Source organism: Sinocyclocheilus rhinocerous, unplaced genomic scaffold (genome assembly GCF_001515625.1).
Source record: "Sinocyclocheilus rhinocerous isolate Xijiao unplaced genomic scaffold, SAMN03320098_v1.1 scaffold1328, whole genome shotgun sequence".
Taxonomy (NCBI): Eukaryota; Metazoa; Chordata; class Actinopteri; order Cypriniformes; family Cyprinidae; genus Sinocyclocheilus; species Sinocyclocheilus rhinocerous.
The window spans coordinates 197,815-217,425 of NW_015662050.1; the positions used below are offsets into that span (position 1 = coordinate 197,815).

The 19,611-nt window shown below is 36.7% G+C and overlaps 1 protein-coding gene across 1 annotated transcript in view; it reads left to right on the top strand.

The window, feature by feature from the left end:
* Positions 1 to 19,611, top strand: part of rttn (rotatin) — a 73,258-nt gene that overhangs the window by 14,750 nt on the left and 38,897 nt on the right. The window contains exons 18-29 of the mRNA XM_016537252.1: positions 496 to 658; positions 838 to 937; positions 1,449 to 1,537; positions 2,365 to 2,482; positions 5,197 to 5,293; positions 6,265 to 6,330; positions 6,476 to 6,667; positions 8,547 to 8,786; positions 9,803 to 9,947; positions 12,963 to 13,135; positions 18,641 to 18,860; positions 19,118 to 19,243. Of these exons, the coding sequence (XP_016392738.1) occupies positions 496 to 658; positions 838 to 937; positions 1,449 to 1,537; positions 2,365 to 2,482; positions 5,197 to 5,293; positions 6,265 to 6,330; positions 6,476 to 6,667; positions 8,547 to 8,786; positions 9,803 to 9,947; positions 12,963 to 13,135; positions 18,641 to 18,860; positions 19,118 to 19,243 (1,729 nt within the window). The remainder of the gene's footprint in view (positions 1 to 495; positions 659 to 837; positions 938 to 1,448; positions 1,538 to 2,364; positions 2,483 to 5,196; positions 5,294 to 6,264; positions 6,331 to 6,475; positions 6,668 to 8,546; positions 8,787 to 9,802; positions 9,948 to 12,962; positions 13,136 to 18,640; positions 18,861 to 19,117; positions 19,244 to 19,611) is intronic.

Here is a 19,611-nt window from a genome sequence, read left to right on the forward strand (position 1 = left end):
TACTACTTTTTAACAGACTGAAAAGAAAGTTGTTATTCACAGAAAATATTGCTAGACAGTCGTGAACAGCATTCACTTTTATTGTATAGAAAAGAGCAGCTTGGACTTTAGGCTTAAAGTGGAAATGAAGCAGTCAGTCAAGTTTACATTATTTAGTAAAGTCGTGAAAATCAAATTATTTGTGTGTTAAAATAACATTTGTGTGTTCAAAATGTAAAGAAATGCTTCTATTACTTCACTGGCCATCGGAGCGAACCAACCCCGTGACGTCACACGCGGTGGTACTGCAAGATGGCGGCGCCCTTGCTCTAAAAGCTATAACAAAACATCCTTTTTTCTTTAAAATGGTTACATTAATCATGTTTGTTATATATTTTTTAATCAAAGTGGAAATCACTTTACTAAATAATGTTAACTTAACTGACTGCTTTACTTCCACTTTAATACCTTCTTCCCAAATTCTGTAAATATTTTGGCTCTGTTTGCAACTTTTAGTGTGAGGAATACAGCAGTCCAACATCTGCTACCACACCTGACCAGCGCTGGTGGAGCCAGACCAACCCTGGACAGCTCCACACTGTCATGTTTACCAGATCTCTACGTTCTTAATAAAAGTGTGGACATCAAGTTGAGCAATTCAGACAAGTCATATGTGAAGGTAAATCACTGCCCTCACTCAGCTGTGTATTAATAATGCACTCTAGTGTTGTATTGAGTAGTTGTTGGTGAAGAACCATTACTGGCATTGACATCATGTGAAAAAATGCTGCTTTATTCTTGGAGGTGTTGAAACAAGCTTCGGTTAATGCTCTGTTTTTTTTTTTTTTTTTTAAACAGGTGGAGTCTGTAAATAAGTTGTACAATATTCTCACGTCAGAAACGGTAGATCTAGTTTTGCGTAGATCTGCGGCTGAACAGCTGACTATTGTTCTGCAAGGTGAGGAATCCATACTTTTTATTTCATGAAATAAAATAAAAATAAAATACTTATTTTATGAAATAAAATAAACATTAACTGAAGTTTTATTTCATCTAGTTGCCAGTGCAGCATTTCTCATTTTTGTTTAGTTTAAGTTTAACATAACTAAAACTAAATAAACATGCTTAAAAAATGAAAATGATGAAAACTTATTAAAAATGTAACTAAAAATGATAACAGAAAATAAAAAAAATAAAGTCTAATTTTAAAATATTAACAAAATCTATAATGGTATATCAATAATGCTAAATGAACAATGGCGCATCCAACCACCCGCATTAATGGACTGTTGTCTTTTACATCAAATTTTCAAAGCTCCATTTTTCTCAAAACACCTCACAAACCAATTTTAAGTGTTTTGAAGCAATAGTTTTAATCTCTGAAACAAATTGATAAAGCAGATAACGTATTTCAACATGTGCTAGAAACAAAGCCAGTCTTGATTTATATTTCATTATGTTCTTTACAGATTCATCAATGCATGCTGTGCTGAAGGCCTTGGGTTTATCAGACATGCTCATATCTTTCATCACGGAGTGTGTCAACAACAATGTGGCGGTAAACCTCACATTCTCTTTTGTTTCGTGCGCTTTTTATCTTGAATGAATTCAGGAAACTGGTGCCTGGGCATGATGCTTCAGTTAATGGTGTCAGTCAAGAGTGAGTCAGTATTAATTCACATCTATTGCATGATCTGTATATCCCTAGGCTAAAAGCTGCCAGCTTTGTCGAGTATTCCGGCCTGCTAATGTGACTAATTAGCAAAAATTATGCACCGAAATGTCTGGCAATTATGCCACGAGCAGAATCCGATACGTCGCCTCCAATTGCCACGCCTAGTTAGTGCTGTTAATGTCAATGAAAATTATGCACCGAAATGTCTGGCAATTATGCCACGAGCAGAATCCGATACGTTGCCTCCAATTGCCACGCCTAGTTAGTGCTGTTAATGTCAATTGTGACTTTGCTTTGGCTGTTTGTTTTGACTGCTTGCCTTGGCTTTGAGGCTATCTAAGTTTTTGTGGCGTTATAGTCTTACTGTGAATGTTATGACTGCGGTCGGGATTTTGTTGACTGTGTAAACACTTCTAGACTCAATCATGATGACTTGTTATGACTTTTACCACTAGCAAGGCAGCACCAGTGGCATAACACCTTTCTAAACAACTTAGCACTTCAGTAGTTTATCGCGGATGTGGTTTTCCCTTGGTTTAACGGAGTGTGAAAGTTCTTCTGATGATGATTAAAACTTCTTTAATTATCTCACTTTATTTTATTCAGTACTTCCAAGAAGCCCAGGCCTTTGCAACTCATGTCTTGTGCCTTATCTACGGGATCTATTGACACTAGAAGGTTTTGAATTCAGGTTTTTATTCATTATGTAGAGCATGGATTGCTTGTTGGAGCCCAGCATATGCATGCTGAGGAAGCTGGTGTTTGCAGACCCCTCCCTGCGTCACAGTCTGGCTCAGCAGACGTCTCTTCTCATCATGCTGCTCAGAGGTACGGCCCGGAAAACATCCCTCCCAACATTAATTCATTCAGTTTACCGTAGATAATTAGTCCCAAGCACCAAAGTTTTGTAGGCACCTTTTGTAGCTGTTAGTTTTCTTATTATTTTTCATTCTCTTGGAGTTTATGTCAGCCACTTTGGTACAATGATTGGGAAGGATTTCAATGTTCATAGTGCCAATTTTGGGTCATTCTCTCAGTCCCTTTAGTGCCACCAACAGTTCATAATTCAGTAGCGTGGTCACTACTGTTCAAATTTTTGACATTGGTAAGTTTAAAAAAGAAATGTTTTAAGAAGTCTCTTACGCTCACCAAGGCTGCATTTGTTTGATCAAAAATACAGTAATATTGTAATATATTACAGTTTAAAATAAGTGTTCTATTTGAATATATTTTACAATGTAATTTATTATTTTAATGGCAAAAATTAATTTTCAGAATTTGATGGCATGGATAATACCAGGAAGTGAGAACATGTTTAATTCATTTTCTTATTAAACCGATACTTGGTAGATGTCATTGTCATTATTTCTTACTGGTGACAGCATCACCCGCTAATCAAAATGTCATTAAACTAGCTGAAACTGGCATAATTTTGGATAATAAAGTCATGATTTTTCTCTCCATATGCTTGTGAAGGCTTAATTGCCATGGTTTCAAGGTCTGCAATCTTTTACAAATATTAGACCACCTGCACATCAAAACTCATAAATATGAGTAATTGGATATTTGAATTTCATAACCATTTCAACACATGCAAACAACTCGGTGGCAATTTTTAAAAACAAAACTTCATTCCCACCATGCCCTAAATGTTTAAGCAAAGTTTGAAGTTAGCAACACATACTGGTCAATAGATATAAGCAACATATCTTCTAGCCTTTCAAACAAACAAACAAAACTGATTACATGTTGTGACATCACAGATCTACTGTGTCTGCTAAATCTACTGGTGTGTTTGGCAAAGGGATAGTTCACCCAAAAATGATTTGCTCACCCTAAAGCCATCCTAGGTGTATATTAGGGGTTGCACCGACTAATCAACTAGTCGACTTCAATGCTCTTGCCATGACGCTTTAAGCTTGACGTCGACTAGTCGCTGGTCCTATAGAGCGCGCAACAGGATAAGAAATCTTTGAAGGACTTCCACATTTACGCTCCATTTCCAGACAGTTCAAATGACAAATAAATGCATACTCTGAAAGCGCTCCACAAGACATGTGTGATTATATTACTGGATGCTCGAAATTGAACGGGAGAATGCACGTTTTAAACAGCTTATTGCACAGGTAAGTTAATCGCCATTCTAATCTAATGCGCTGCTGCACTATAACGCACACACATAAGCTACAGACAGTAGCGCGTACATCACGCGCACAGAATCATTCAGCGCGGAAATGTATTGTCAACACTGTTCAGTGATTTCTCAATAAAATAGCTTAGAAACTGAAAAGTTCAAACATATATTTCTTAATAACTAAATCCCACAGCTTCACTACTAGTAGAGAGACGCTGCCAGGTAGAATTAATTCACACACGCAATCGCTCTCACTAATGCATTCATATTAATGTAATCTTTACTGTGCTACTTTATCTGAATCTGATTTAGAATGAGCAGAAATCTGTGAGAAATATAACGACCCAAAAAATAACTGATAAAAATGAGCTGTTATAAGAGCCACCTGGGATGGCTTGAGGGTTAGTAAATCATGGGGTAATTTTCATTTTTGGGTGAACTATCCCTTTAATTGCTGCTCGTAATTGCACACTTTGTTTATTTTTATATTTACTGCTGAAAATGCAGAGCTGTTGCCACTCTCCTTCCAGTTCTCTAGTCTAGACTAGAACATTGCACAAATGGCAAATGTAATTTTTATGTATGCCCCACATTAGGGCCAACCCTCTACATTGCGAGTAAATCACTCTCATATGCGACTAAATCTTCACTCTGGGCGACTAAATGATGTCTAATATTAGCCAATTGCTAATAAATTCTCAGATTTTACTCGCCAGTGTGTGAGTTGGAGGCTAAGCCAATGGCGATTCAATTGCCAAGGTGATCGTAGAGGGCTGAGGGCTGTGCAGATAATCGAATGCGATTTTCATGCGCATCTCGTCAGTAAAGCCGGCTCTGTGATTAGTAGTAAATCTCCAGCATGTGCTTTCAGATGGAGCGGCATTTACTACACAGAGCCGTAGATCACTGACAAGCTACGCAAAATCGCATTCATAATCGGCAATGAATCGCCTGCGATTTTGAACGCGATATTGCGTAGCTTGTCAGCTTGAAAATCGCATTCGATTATTTGCACAGCCCGACCCCACACGTTCTGACATTTACAAGCATTTTCAAGTGAAGAGCTCACCAAGTATGCTGTTGCTGAGTGTTTGTGATCGCCTAGAGTATGGTGATGTAAAATTTGTTTTTCTGGTTCAAGCCCTTTTTGTTTTGTTTTGCTTTAACAATAATATATAATTGATGAGTTGTTGCTTTCCCTGATAATAGTTTTGTTTTCATGTTTTATTTTACCTTGCTCTCGGGATGTAGCCCTTCAAGCTACTGCACCACAATTAATTAATTATTTAATTAATTATTAATTATTTTTAATGTGTATATATACTGTACGATTCCTGCTTTGACACCTTTGTACATTTAAATGATTGCTCTCCTGGTAATTTGACTTCTTTTGTTGCATCTTTTTAAGCTTCTCTGTTGATAAAGGAGAAGCAGGGTGATGTGAGCGAGGCTGCCGCATTGATGTGCATTCTGCTGTTTGATGAAATAGCAAGAATGGATGTTTGGTATGTTTTCTTTGTTGTACAATCTATGTGTCTATATGTAAAATATCTGCACCCAGTTGCATTCAACCCTGTCAGTAAACAAAACCCTAATTGGTGACCTTCTTATAATTATGAATAAGTGTTTTCTTTAACTTAAAAGAATAGTTTACCCAAAAATTTTAAATTAGCTGAAAATGTACTCAACCTTAGGCCATCCAAGATGTAGATGAGGTTGCTTTATTGGAACAGATTTGGAGACATTTATCATTACATCACTTGCACACCAATGGATCTTCTGCAGTGAATGGGTGACGTCAGAATGAGAGTTCAAACAGCTGATTACAACATCACAATAATTCACAAGTAACACACATGACTCCAGTCCATCAAGAAAAAATCTATCATTAAGGTGTTTTAACTTTAAACTGTCGTTTCTTTCATCCGTAATCCAAATCGGACATATTTGTTTAGTACTGTTTTACGCTATTGTCACCTGTAAGCGGTGCTTGATCTGTGCATATTTCTCTCCTGATTTGGACGAGATGACTTTTTCTCTAGAAAAAGGACTAGCAACGGTTTGTTAAAAATGTCTTAATGATGGATTTGTTTCTTACAAGCATGCAGCTTTTCACTTCACAAGACGTTGTGAGTGCGACATTTTTATCAGCTGTTTGGACTCTCATTCTGATGGCACCCATTCACTGCAGAGGATCCATTGGTGAGCAAGTGATGTAATGCTCAATTTTTCCAAATCTGTTCTGATGATGAAGCAAACTCATCTACATCTTAGATGGCCTGAGAGTGAGTAAATGTAAGGAAATGTTCATTTTTGGTGAACTGGTCCCTTAAATGTATACTTCACCCAAAAATTAAATTAAGTGGGGTCCATTGTTGTTTTGGACTCTAATGACTTTCATTGTATAGACAGAAATGCATAAAAACCAGAATGCTGTGGCTCACGTTACATTTTAACATCTTTGTTTCCTGTTCAGGACTGATAAAGCTGGCCCAGACACAGGCCTGTCTTCCTTCTCACTGCCTGCTGCCATTATACGGAGGTAAATCACATCCATTATGACATTCTAGCCGTTTAATTTCACCATAACCTTACTTTCAGAGTTGTCATGGGTAAATTAAATGGTGATTTAACTATTATTTGACAGATTAATTGTGTATAAAATGTGTTCTCATAATTTCTCACAGGTATAATCTGCCGTTTCAAGCTCCTTCACACCATGCAGTGAGTCCCTACTGTTCAGTTCTTCCTCCATACTCAGACCTGCTGAGTCTGAAGCCTGCTTGGGAAGCACTGCAGATCACCTGGAACACAGCATGGCATTCTGGGATTGATGGACTGCTAGAGCATCTGAGGGGTTTTAGGAGTGATGTACCTGAGTAAGTTGGATTTGGGTTTTCAGAGATTTTGAAAATGTTATTTAATTTGTAACACTTTACAATAGGGCTGGGCGATATAACTAAAAAAATTATCACGATATAATGTTTCATATCGTTCGGTATCGATAATTATTGACAATTTTTTATAACCTTTCTTAAACAGAGAGCAGTAGAAAAAAGGTTTATATTTAACCACTGTATTTTTAATTTACCCAATTTATTAAGACAAACAACAACTTATTTTTGTCTTAACAAACAAAATAACAAATAAAGCAAAATAAAATAAAATTGAAACAAATATCTCCTTTCTTATATTTTATATGCAGATTAAATAAGTATTAAGGAAACATTTGGCCTGTCTCCTGAGGCCACAGGAGGGTGCACTGAGCAAAATAATGCACCTCATTAAACGGTTTATTCAATGCAATGAAAATAACGGCTGTCTATAAAAAAAGTATATAATGTCTAAACAAAAACATATGAGACGCAGTGGAATGGAATAAAACCCCTACAAATTCTCGAGACAACCTCTTTCAACTTTACATGGCTTTCTATTCAACTCTTGTGCGAGACGCGAGTGCAACAGTCATAGTTGTGCGTCTCAAGAATGTGTCGAATATCCGTTCTGTGTGAATGGCTTGGTTTCGGTTTTAACCTAACCAATATCTTTTCTGCATTGAGCTTCTATAGTTCTCTAATATTTTGAATGGGAAATGCAGCAGCGGCGCATCTTGTGGTTTCAACTGGATATAGACTAACAAAAACATTAAAATGCAACAACATCATCCTCACCGCATCTTGTGCACCGCTGATAAGGCTCCCTGACGCACACCTAAAATTCAAATATACCGTTTTTTCATTTTAATGCAATTTTTTTTTTTTTTCGACTAATATTCCTTTTTTTGATTCACAGTCATCGCAGGCAGGCACGGCACGACACTCATTTCAGCGTGTGTTTGTGTGTTCTGTTGGCTCTCTACTTGTCACTCATAACACGCGCCTTTAAATGAAAAAAGCGTGAAACTATTGTGCGATATATTGAACATTTTTTGTATCGTTATCGATGATGGTGTACCGTCGATAAATATCGATACCGTTTTATCGCCCAGGCCTACTTTACAATAAGGTTTCATTTGTTAGCATTAGTTAATATTACAGCATACATTAATATGTCATTGTCAACATAATAAATTCAACATTTACGAATACATTTTAAAATCAAAAGTCGCATTTGTTTAATTAATGCAATGTAAACTAATTTGAACAAACGGTGAACAATTATATTTTACTGACTAATATTAACAATGATTAATAAATGCTTTAAAAATATATTGCTCATATTGCATGTTAGCTAATGCATTTTAATAAGTGACATTTTTTAAATATTTAATTTATTTGTTTTTAAGCACTAAAATTGTATTGAGCATTAGAAGTTTTGGGTAGTCAATCTGGATCATCTTAAGAGTTGAGACAAATCGCTTTCATTGTTTAACAGTTCTGAAACTTTAGCAGCGTACAATTTATGTTTTAGGATAAACATCATTTTAATACGCAGCAGCTGTTGTTTTGTTACCAAGATTAAAATGATTACAGATCTGCTGGCAGTAAACCTTTCTGGCCTCCTTAAAGAAATAAATGAAAAAATGAATTTACTGTCATCCCAAACCTGTATGATGTTATTTATCTGTGGAAGGAAACTTTTATTTATTTATTTTGAAGAATCTTTATGTAACTCGTGCAATACATCAACAGTTCATGGTGACCATCTGTGTAAAAAAAAAAAAAAAAAAAGGAGGAATCAGACAAATTCATTCTGGAGTTCTGAATGTCTTAATGTTTTCTCGCTACACCTCTTTAACCCTCATTTTTTATTTCTAAGGTTTCATGGTGAACTGGTGCTGACCGAATCTCAGGCGGTGGTCTTAAGAATAAGCAACTTAAAGTCCGGGTTACATAACTGTGTTCACAAGGTACGGGACGCGAGCTCCCACAGCACCGTGACCTTCGCCATGACCAGGATGCACCTGTACCTCCTCGCAGACCACCTTGCACTCAAATCCACCGCCCAGAGCAACAAGAACATCCTGCAAACCCTGAGCTGGCACAACGCTGTAGAGAGGTAAGCTCTCTGTGTGTTGATCTATTGATTTGTTTTCCTGCACCTCCAGATTTGTGATTTGTGATCACCAGGCATGACTTTGCATGAGCTTGATGGAGTGCACCAGCATATTACAGCGCTAAACAATGAATAAGCTGACACATTCAGACACGAAGTGGAACAATGTTTTATCTTTGGCAAAATAAAGCTTGTGCTACGACTATATATAGTACTGTTCAGAAGTTTCAGGTCAGATATTTATTTATTTTGTCTGAAAGAAATTAATTCTTTTGTTCAGAAAAGATACATTAAATTGATCAAAAGTGACAGTAAAGACATTTATAATGTTACAAAAGACTTCTCTTTCAAATAAATGCTGTTCTTTTGAACTTTCTATATATCAAAAAATCCTGAAAAAAATGTATCATGGTTTCTGAACAACTGATAATATTTAATGTTTCTTGAGCACCAAAACAGCATATTTGAATGGTCTTTGAAGGATTGTGTGACACTGAAGACTGGAGTAAAGGCAGCTGAAAATTAAGCTTTGCCATCACAGGAATAAATTACATTTTAAATAAATAGATAACAGTTCTTTTAAACTGTAATGATTTTTCAAAAAAAAAAAAAATCAGCCTTTTTGATCAAATACATGCAACCTGGTGAGCATATGACATTTAATATAAAAAAAATCTTAGTAGCATAAAGGTAGTATAAAACACTGCAGTGCGATAAATTGTGCATGTGTTTAACCAGAGAATGCACACAGTCTAAAGTGAAATAAGTATTTTGTATTAACCATTTTAAAAATAATATACACTTACAAAATAAGACACATATTTTGACCCTTTGAACATTGAGAAATATATAGAAAATGATGCATATTGTAGCAATATTTCTCAGTATAGCTGTTTTAATGTATTTTTAATCAAATAAATAGTACAGCCTTGGTAAGAGACTTCTCTCAGAATCATTAAAAATCTTACCAACCCCAAACATTTGAATAATAAAGTAAACTGTTTTTATTAATCTGACAGATTTTTGATGGTACGTCCAGCTTGCCGTCAAGATGAGAGGCTCTTGGTGGACATTTTGTCATTCCTCAACACCTTCTTCAAGCAGAACCAGTCTGAACTGGACCACCAGGACCTAAAATGGCTCTTAGAATTACTCCTAAACCAGGTATTCCTGAATAAACCACAGCTGTCTTGAATCTGTTATGGATGAGTGCCTGCATTTCTCCGAGATTACTTTGGAGACCTCGTAAAACAATAAAGAGACTTATTGTACCTTGGTAATTAAATTAGTTTGCCCTCCTGCCTCAGATGCACCTCACAGTGTGCTGTATTTATTAAGAAAAGCTGAAATAAATCACATTGCGGAGCAATACAAATACATTAATATCATATTAACGCTTGTAACGGAGAGCCGTTCATCAGCAGTCATTGTTTTTGTTTCTCACACTGGGGATGAATGGCTTTATTTCTTAAGTCTCTTCCTGCCTTACCTCACATTAATGTGTATGTATGCAAACAAACCTGACAGAGAACGCTGGGTTTGATGAAACGCCTGGTGGGAGAGGTGGTGAAATGCAGAGAGCATCCACAGTCGCTGGAGTGTTTCTCAAACATCTGTGCTGTCTAAATGAAACACAGGCACTACAGTGCTTTTTTTAAAATGGTGCCTGCTAAAGCAAGCACATGCTTATTAATATTGCTTTGCACCAAATTTTAAAATGTAATCCATGCTGCATCATTAGAGCTTCGGACATGAATGATTGCTCAAATCGTGAGGAGGAGTATACTATTACTTTCGAATGTTCTAGCAACCACCTGCAAGTGCTGATATTCATAACTAAAACTATTAAAATCATTTTTGTTAATTGAAATATAATAAAGCTGAGATAAAATAAAACATATTAGATGGAAAGACTTGAAGAAACTTAAATTAAATTTAGAAATGTTGCTTTGTCAGCTAACCAAAATAAAGTTGAAGTACTAAGATTACATAAACTGAAATTAAAATAAATTAAAGCTAAATAGAAATATTAAACGACGAACTGACAAAAAGTGAAAAAATGGCCATCACATAAAATCACTAAAATTAAAATAAACACTGAAAATATAACAAAAGCCAGTTCAAAATATTAAAGTGCCCCTATTTTGCCATTTCCATTATTACCTTTCATGCAGTGTGTAATGTAGCTCTATGTGAATGTAAACAATCTGTAAAGTTGTAAAGCTGAAAGTGCACGATAAATAAAGTTATTGTCTCCCAAAATAAAGAATCGACTCTGTACAGCTGAAACGAGTCGTTAGTAATTCGAATCACACTTCCGTGACGGCTACACGTCACGGGGTAACACATTTGCATAATGCTACGTTTGATCCCGTCTTGACCCTTGACCCCGCCCACAAACACATCATTCTACTGACGACTGCTTCTCTAATCTCGGCGAGTTCAACGCGGGATTCACAAAACGCTTGCTGTTGAAAGATGGATCAGTATCCTGTTTATTTGGACCAGCTGCTCCACTGAATCACAACCTGTAAGTATGATAAATAATAGATGTTTATATTTTCTATAGAGCATTCAAAATACATAACTAGTGAAATTGGCGTATCGTTTCCGACACGCGCTGTATGCCGTAGACCAATCACAACAGACTAGGCCATCTGACCAATCAGAGCAGAGCAGGCTCACGGAAAGGAGGGGTTTAGAGAGACTGAATCTTAGAACTGCTTCGAACGAATCGTTTGAGAATCGCTGGAAAATGAGGTGATATTAAATGCATATTTTGAGAAAACTAAAGCGTTTTTTGACCTTGCATGCATGTAATCCTATTGTAGGAGACTCCCAAAACAATATTAGGAACCGTAAAAATGGCATAATATGGGCACTTTAATAAAGACAATAGTATATAAATAATACTAGAAAAACACTGAACTGAGAAACCACATGCCAATGCAACCACCCACAACATCATTGCAATGCCATAGCAGCCATTTAAAACGGCATAGAAATCACCTAGTGTCCGTCCTAGCAACTAGAACATCCTAGCAATCGACTAGAGAACCCTATGTAGGGCCCTATGATTTCCGAGTGCGGAAAACGTGGATGGAATCGTTGAATCCAGTCATAAAAATAGAATTTACTGTATATCGCAGAAAGTCATGGAATTTGTCAAATTTTGGATGAATAAATTAAAAGTAGGTCAGTACACTTAAATCAAAATGCGATATGGACTGTGTCTGACTATTAAGACTCAAAATACCATTTAAATATAATCCTGCATGTTCTGTGTCTCTGTGTGAATGAATGGTGCAGACACACGGTTTCTTTTACTACACACATACTGAAACGCTAATGACGCTCGCCGTGTTTTCAGGATCTGCCGTCTTAAATGTATGAGTACATGAACACAATCTCTAGAACTGCTTTGAGAGTCACTTCATGAGCATTTTACCATTTCTTTTGAGAAAAACTATTGTCATATCATAAAAACAAAGAAACTTAAAGGTCTTCACAGCATCCCATCAAAATAAAAGTTGGGTTTAACTTGAAGAAACTGTGACAGAAATATATTACTTAATGTAATGATAGTTCTACTACTACTAATAAAAGATTATTAAAAAATTTTTAAGGAATATTTACCAGAAAAATTATTTATCAGAATTTTAAATTATTATCAGAAAAATGTAAATACACAACACCGTATTTCTGGAAAAATAAAAATAAAAGTTTTTTTTATATATAAAATCAATTATTTAGAGATGCTTTTGATTATAAAAATTTAATGAAACCATTAAAATGGAATCCAGAAAATTAATGGAAAAACAGAATTTGGTAAAAATAAAACTAAATGTGAAAGAGAAAAAAGACGTATTTCATAGGGCCTTGAAAATGTCATTTTTGTTAAACTTTTAATAAATTGCTGTTAAATTGTGTCAGTTCTTCAGAAAGTGTAAAATCTACTTAGTCCATGTTGTGTAAATTTGTATCTAAATAAATATGAAGGAATTTGATTTCTAGTGATGCTGACTGAGTAATTTGTAATAAAGCTGCTGTTTTTAGTGTCATTCCTATGACAGACGAGGATGAGGTTGGTGTCATCAAATTGTGTTCAGCTGAATCTGGAGGTATCCGAGAGCCGTAATTGACAGATCGCATTAAGTACCTGTGTGTTTGTGTGTGTAGGAGTCGCACACCCTGCTGAACTTGTTGCTGAGTGGTGAAGCGCAGACCCACACACGGATCCAGTCACAGGGGGAAGCGGACAAGCTCCAGGCCCACCTCAGTCACCGGCTACAGAGAGAACTGACAGGCCTCTTCAACACTCTGCTGCTTCGAATGACACACACTTCTGACAGGTAACACACACACACAGCGGTGGGTGACACAAACGCAGGATAACGACTCACAAACTGAATGAGTCACTCTCACACACACAAAATGACTCACTTGACTCATTTAGCGACAGACTCACACTTACTGACTCACTCATATTCTTTAACACATGCAGTGAACCATCGGACTCTATATATAGAACAGTCCCACACACACTGTGGCACCTGAGTCCTGTTTGAAGACCATAAAAAAAATATTTCTCACCATTTCTCTTGACTGACTGTTAGGCCATAATATACTACAATTCCACAGTTTGGGGTTGGTAAGAGTTTTTTAAATGTTTTTGAAAGAAAATGTTTATGAAGTCTCTTAAGCTGAGTAAAAAGAATAATGTTGTAAAATATTATTATTTTGATATATTTTAACAATGTGATTTATTCCTGTTATGCAAAGCTAAATTTTTAGCAGCCATTACTCCAGTCTTTGGTGTCACATGATCCTTCAGTAATCATTCTAATATACTGATTTGTTGCTCTAAAATATTCTTCTTATTATTATCAGGGTTGACAACAGCTGCTTAATATTTTTGTAGAACCTTTTTTTAGGATTCTTAAATGCTGTTCTTTTAAGATTTCAATTCATTAATTTTTAATCTTTTGTAACATTATAAATGTATTTATTGTCAGTTTTGATCGATGTAATACATACTTGCTGAACAAAAATCCTGCTGACACCAAACTTCAAATGGTAGGCCTATTTACCAGAGTATTCCAGCTATTGTAGCTAAATCATGGCTCCCGCATACATGTATCTTATCTGGTCCCGCTCCCGCCCACAACATTCATGTTTTGTCCCGCTCCCGCGCGCATAAAAGTAGCCTATATAGATTTTTTTTCAGTACATCGATTAAATTTACATGAAATAGCTCTGTAACATCTTGTAAGTTCCACAAAATCACAGCATAAACGTTCCTATTAAAATATTGTTATTAAGGCTACGCATCAACATTCACAAATCACTGTAACAGAAAAGCAAGCACAGGCTGCTGCGTGCATGGTTTGGCATGGCAGAATTCCAGCAAACAGCGCTCCCTTATATCACTAAAAAGCTGACATCTCAGTTCATCGGGATCTCATAAAGCTCTGTTATAACACAATGAATATAAGCACAATGAATCTTTCACAATGTCTACAATTCGTGTGTTAATAAGATGATTCGTGAGCAGGCAATATTCAGCACTGCTTTTGAGCGGTGAGTGGATTCTAACTTGAATACCTCTGATTGGCCATTGCGCTGCAGAAATCAACTGATATGTCTGTGATTGGCTACATTGCTCGTGCTGCAAACACTTGTTTTAAATCGAAAATGCCTGTTCTTGCGCCTGTTAATCATTTTTATATTATATTAGTTGTTCTTGTTGCTTTTGTGCAATAGATGAATAACAATTTATATGTTTTTTAGATATTTTATGTTTAGATATTTCTATTTTGCGGTAGTCCAGTGAATCATTTTATTCTCCCACATCCCGCACACACACGAGTCTCTACCCGCACTCGCCCAACAAGAGTTGTCACGCGCCGCACCCTTTTGCGTTGGGTCCCACGGTACTCCCGCGGGATTGCAGGTCTCTACTCCCAACTTCTAAAAATGAACTACAATTACTAAAACCTCAACTACAATTTATATATATATCTAGGAACTGCTTATCCTGTTTTGCTGTGAGACAGGGGGCATTGTCCTGCATGAAATTTGTTGGCTGATTGGGAGATGCTTGCAGGGAAGGAACCACATGTTGCCGCAGGAGGTTCTGATAAACATTTGCATTTACTCTGCCATGTACATGTAGCTGTATAAGAGGCCCAACTCCTGCTGCACAAAACATCCCCCAAACCATGACACTTCCTCATTTCACTAACTTCTTTACAAACTTTGGGTTCAGTCTTTCCTTATTTTGATGTGGTACATATAATGTTTCCCATCAGACCCAATTAAATTAAACTTGTTTTCATCACTAAAGTGAACGTTGGACCAGTTCTCTCTCCACACAACATTGTCCTCAGCAAAAGTGAGCTTTGCCTTTTGATTCTTTCTGCTGATGAGAGGCTTCGTCATTGCAGAGTGCACTTTCAGTCCGACTTCTCTTAAACATGCCGAGGCAGACCCTTACCCTGTTCAGCATTGAACTGGCAAGCAATTCCAGCTGCAGTGTTGAACCGATTCACCATTGAGAGTCTCTGCATTATCATCTCCTCTCGTGCATTTGTCTTTTGTGGATGACCAGCCTTTTTGGGGGACTTGAATGAGTTCCATACAATACAATAACTTTTCAGTTTCAACAATAACTGTTCTTTTTCAAAAATCTCATTTAAATATTTTATAGTGTGCCTAAGAATACAATTAATTTATCAAATATCCTTTTAAAAACTGCCCTTCTACTCCTGTTATGATAAGTTCAAATGGGACTAAGCAGTGACCTTGAAATTTAGAAAACTGTAAGTTATTCTCTAATATTGATCTCCACTGTGTATATATAATTAAAATTAAAGATTAAAAGCTTCACCAATCGAACCTGATCATGAATACTTTGCCGCACACTGCATTTCTTGTGCTTGACACTCTCCTGTGTTTAATCAAGCTCTCGCACTTAAAATGTGTGGATTTCGTAATGCACGCAATGTTACCTGCAACCTCTGTCCCACAGGCTTTACAGTGAACGCAGTGCATTGAGCCTTTTTTCATAGCAAAGCCAATCTTTCAGCCACTTTCTTCAAAAACTCTAAGCCTTTTCCACTGATGGATCCACATTCACCACATGATCTCCATCACCAACTCCAGGTGTTGCATTACCTGTAATTTTAGGCAGCTTACAAAAGAAATGTGTTCTTTTCATCTTCTCTCTTCAGCACTTTATATTTTGCGTGCTAGTTAGCTCCCTGTCACGTAACAGTGGAGCACAGTGAAAGGGATTGATTGACGGCTAATATTAATCAATCTGGAAAGTCTGCATTAAAGCTAAGAATGTACAGATGACGTTTAATTGGTTATGTAATGTTGGATACAATGGTGGACCGGTCACTGTATCAGCTCACAGCAGGCATATACTGTGCAGTAATTAGTAGTGCTGTGTTCAAAATATCTATACGACGATGTATCGTCACAGAGATTTGACGTAGCATCGATACAGCTGACCCTGTATCGATATTGTGGCACGAAATCGGTCAAAATTGAGTAGAAAAGTGCGAGGTTTCTAAAAAAGAATGAATAGAGCATATATAGGCTACAACAAGGTTTAATCTGGCCGCAGAGGAACACAACTGGGTTGCCTGATATAAAGAGACGTAATCCCCGAAACAGAGCTTCACACTTGCGCAATACAGAAATATCTGCTAAGTGTGCTACTTATCTTTGTCAACCTGGCAACCATGTGCACACGCCTTGAGCGTGTGTGCGTTAGATACGGTGAAGACAGCGCGTTAGTTTAGAACTCTTCAAATTTTTTTTTTTTTATTGTAGAGAGTGTGTTAATTTGTGCAATGATAACCTACCAGCAATGTAAGTGATTTTTTTTTTATATATTAGAATGAGTACATTACAATATACATTTATTAGAACGAGTACATTATTATTTATGGGCTTAAAAACAAGATGCAAAAAATCTGAATATTGTACCTGATGGGGAGTGCCCAATGTAAACATGTAACATATGCCATTACGTATATTGTACTGTGGTACAGTTATGGAGGCCCTTCATAATGCAGAGGTCAACTGCCTGCTCTGCCAATAGTTAGAAATGGCACTATAGCGTGCAGTGTTTAATAAACAGCTGTTTTTCTAAATTCTGCTGAGGTGAAATTCAGTGCAGTCCTGTATTGTGATATGTATCGTATCGTGGCCTCTGTATCGTGATACGTATCGTATTGTGACTTTACTGGTGATACACAGCCCTAGTAATTAGTGAATGTTTATTTGCATTTTTAATGAACAATTATTTGCATTTGCACAAATGCTCCCAAATATATATTTTATCACACAGATTAAATTCCGGCAGTATATGCGACCAAAATGGTCGCAATTTCAAACCTTGTAAATATCTTTCATTGAAACGTTCTGTAGTACATATCAGCAAAAGATTTTGTATTAAGAAATTGTGTCGTGCTCAAACCATATGCACACCACAGTTCAATGTGACTGAAACATGTGCGCTAACCCCTGCTTCACGACCCAAGAAGCTTCTAAGATTTTTTTTTATTGAGTAAAAGAATGATATCATTCTTTGATCTGAGTCTTTTTTCTAACAGGATGATTGGTTTGGAGACCGCTGTGTATTTTAATTAAATCTTCAAGTGTATTCAAGAGCCGTAGCTGCTATTGAGCTTAGCTTACACCTGTGGTTAGTGACGGTGCGAAATCACTCTGTCACATCTGTTTGCTCCCCAAAACACACTCATTGAAACCATTTAGTCCAACAAGGCAGATTTGTTATTCCAAAAACACTTCCTTTACTCTTTGCCGTACATGCATAAAATGTTTTACTATCCTCATTTAGGAGTCTTCTCCTTCTACCTGCCATCTGGGGGGAAATACAATTCTAATGACGCTTTTGATTTAATTTTGTTATTTATGGAATAACTCTTCTGAAAACTCCTTGAGGATCCGTAAATTGGAAACTCCCACTGTTAGTTGTTGATGTATCAAGGCCGTGTAATGCAAATCTGATCTACTAAGACATTTCCCTGCATACATTTTCAGTTTATGAGCAGCAATCTAACAGGTATCATTTGTTTGGGGTGCTTGTTATGGCGCTTCTATATTATAATTGTTTGTAATCCATAATAGAAGAAAAGTACTTTGGAAAAACAGCATGAATGTGTTCCTTAGCAAAAAACACATGGATGGAGTGGTTTCAAATTCATACGATCTGGACGTTTTATTTTATTATTATTATTTTTAATTTATTTATTATTTTATTTTTTTACTTTCAGACCTGCAACGTTTTGGTTACCAGCCCTTGTCTTGAAGTACTTGGACAAGACAAAACAACAAAACAAAACAAAACAAAACACACTAAGACAAAACAATAAACACTGAAACAAAACAATAAACACTGAAATAAAACAATAAACACTGCTATAAAATAAACAAAATAATCACTACAATAAAATAAAATAAACACATGATCCTTCAGAAATCATTTTAATATGATGATTTGGTGCTCAAAAAACATATATTTTTAATCAATGTTGAAAAAAGTTGTGCTGCTATTTCTGCAGAAACCATGATAAATTTTGTTATTCAAGATTCTTTGAAATGAACATTTAATAAAAATAGAAATATTTTCTAACATTATAAATGTCTTGACTGTCATGTTTGATAATTTTAAATAGTCCTTGCTAAGTTTAAGTATTACTGTATCTTATTTACCCCATACTTTTGAGGAGTATTGTATATAGTGCTTCATACTAAGGCAAAGATCCCTATAATGATGACTTTGTTTCTCACTCGTTTGCATTTGTCATCTTTTTTTAAAGGATTTGTGAGGTTCTGTCTGGACCGTTTGCCTCTGAACTGTCACTGCGCCTGCTACAGTGCCTACGCTTGTCCGATGCTCCATGCTTCTATGGCCTGCCATCTCTAGAGCGCACTCTCAGGACCATGGCCCATGTGACCGCCCTGCCTGGCTGGAGCACACACACACCCAACATGGAGCCAAACACACTCTGCCTCAAGTACCTCAGTGGCCTCTTGGAAGTATGCATACACACATGTGCTCAATTGCCTTGGTTCCACACTAGAATATATTTTGTACAGATTATATACACTTATCCAGACAGAACACATTAAACGCACACTCACACTCAGGGTCCAAGATGTTCCCAAACACTTAAGCATGAATCACTTCATACCGACCAACCTGTGTCTCAGCTGCATCTCACTTCGCATTATGAAATTGCTCTTTCTCCAGACTGCTAATTATGATCGTGTTCCTATTTGACTGCTCTTCCCAGGTCATCTCTTCATTCTACGTAGATTTGGGAGGAAACTCGATGTCCTTCATGGGCAAAGGAGTGACAAAAAACGCAGTTATCTGCCTGCTTCATCTGTCACATGAGATGAAGGAAAGTAAAAATGAGGTCAGAAATGCCATTGCAATTGACACTGATAGCACAAGGCTTTAAATCTGACACTAGGGGGTGCTAAAACTTATTTTATACTACGGGGCCGTTGAATGCTTGAATCTGATTGGCTGACGAACGTTCTGAGGTGTGCAATTATTTTCAGGGAAACGCACGGCGAACGTAGTTCCAGGCAGCTCTCTTGACCGCATTACAGTTCCATATCACTTCGCATAGTTAACTGTAATAACGGAAATTAGCATACAGTACCTATACAGCACACAGGAATTACTGCAACCACACGTGCTCGCACACACACACTACGGTCACGCAGTTTGCACAAAAAGGTGTCGTCAGCGCTGCCCTGCCGATTTTATCGCTTAGCC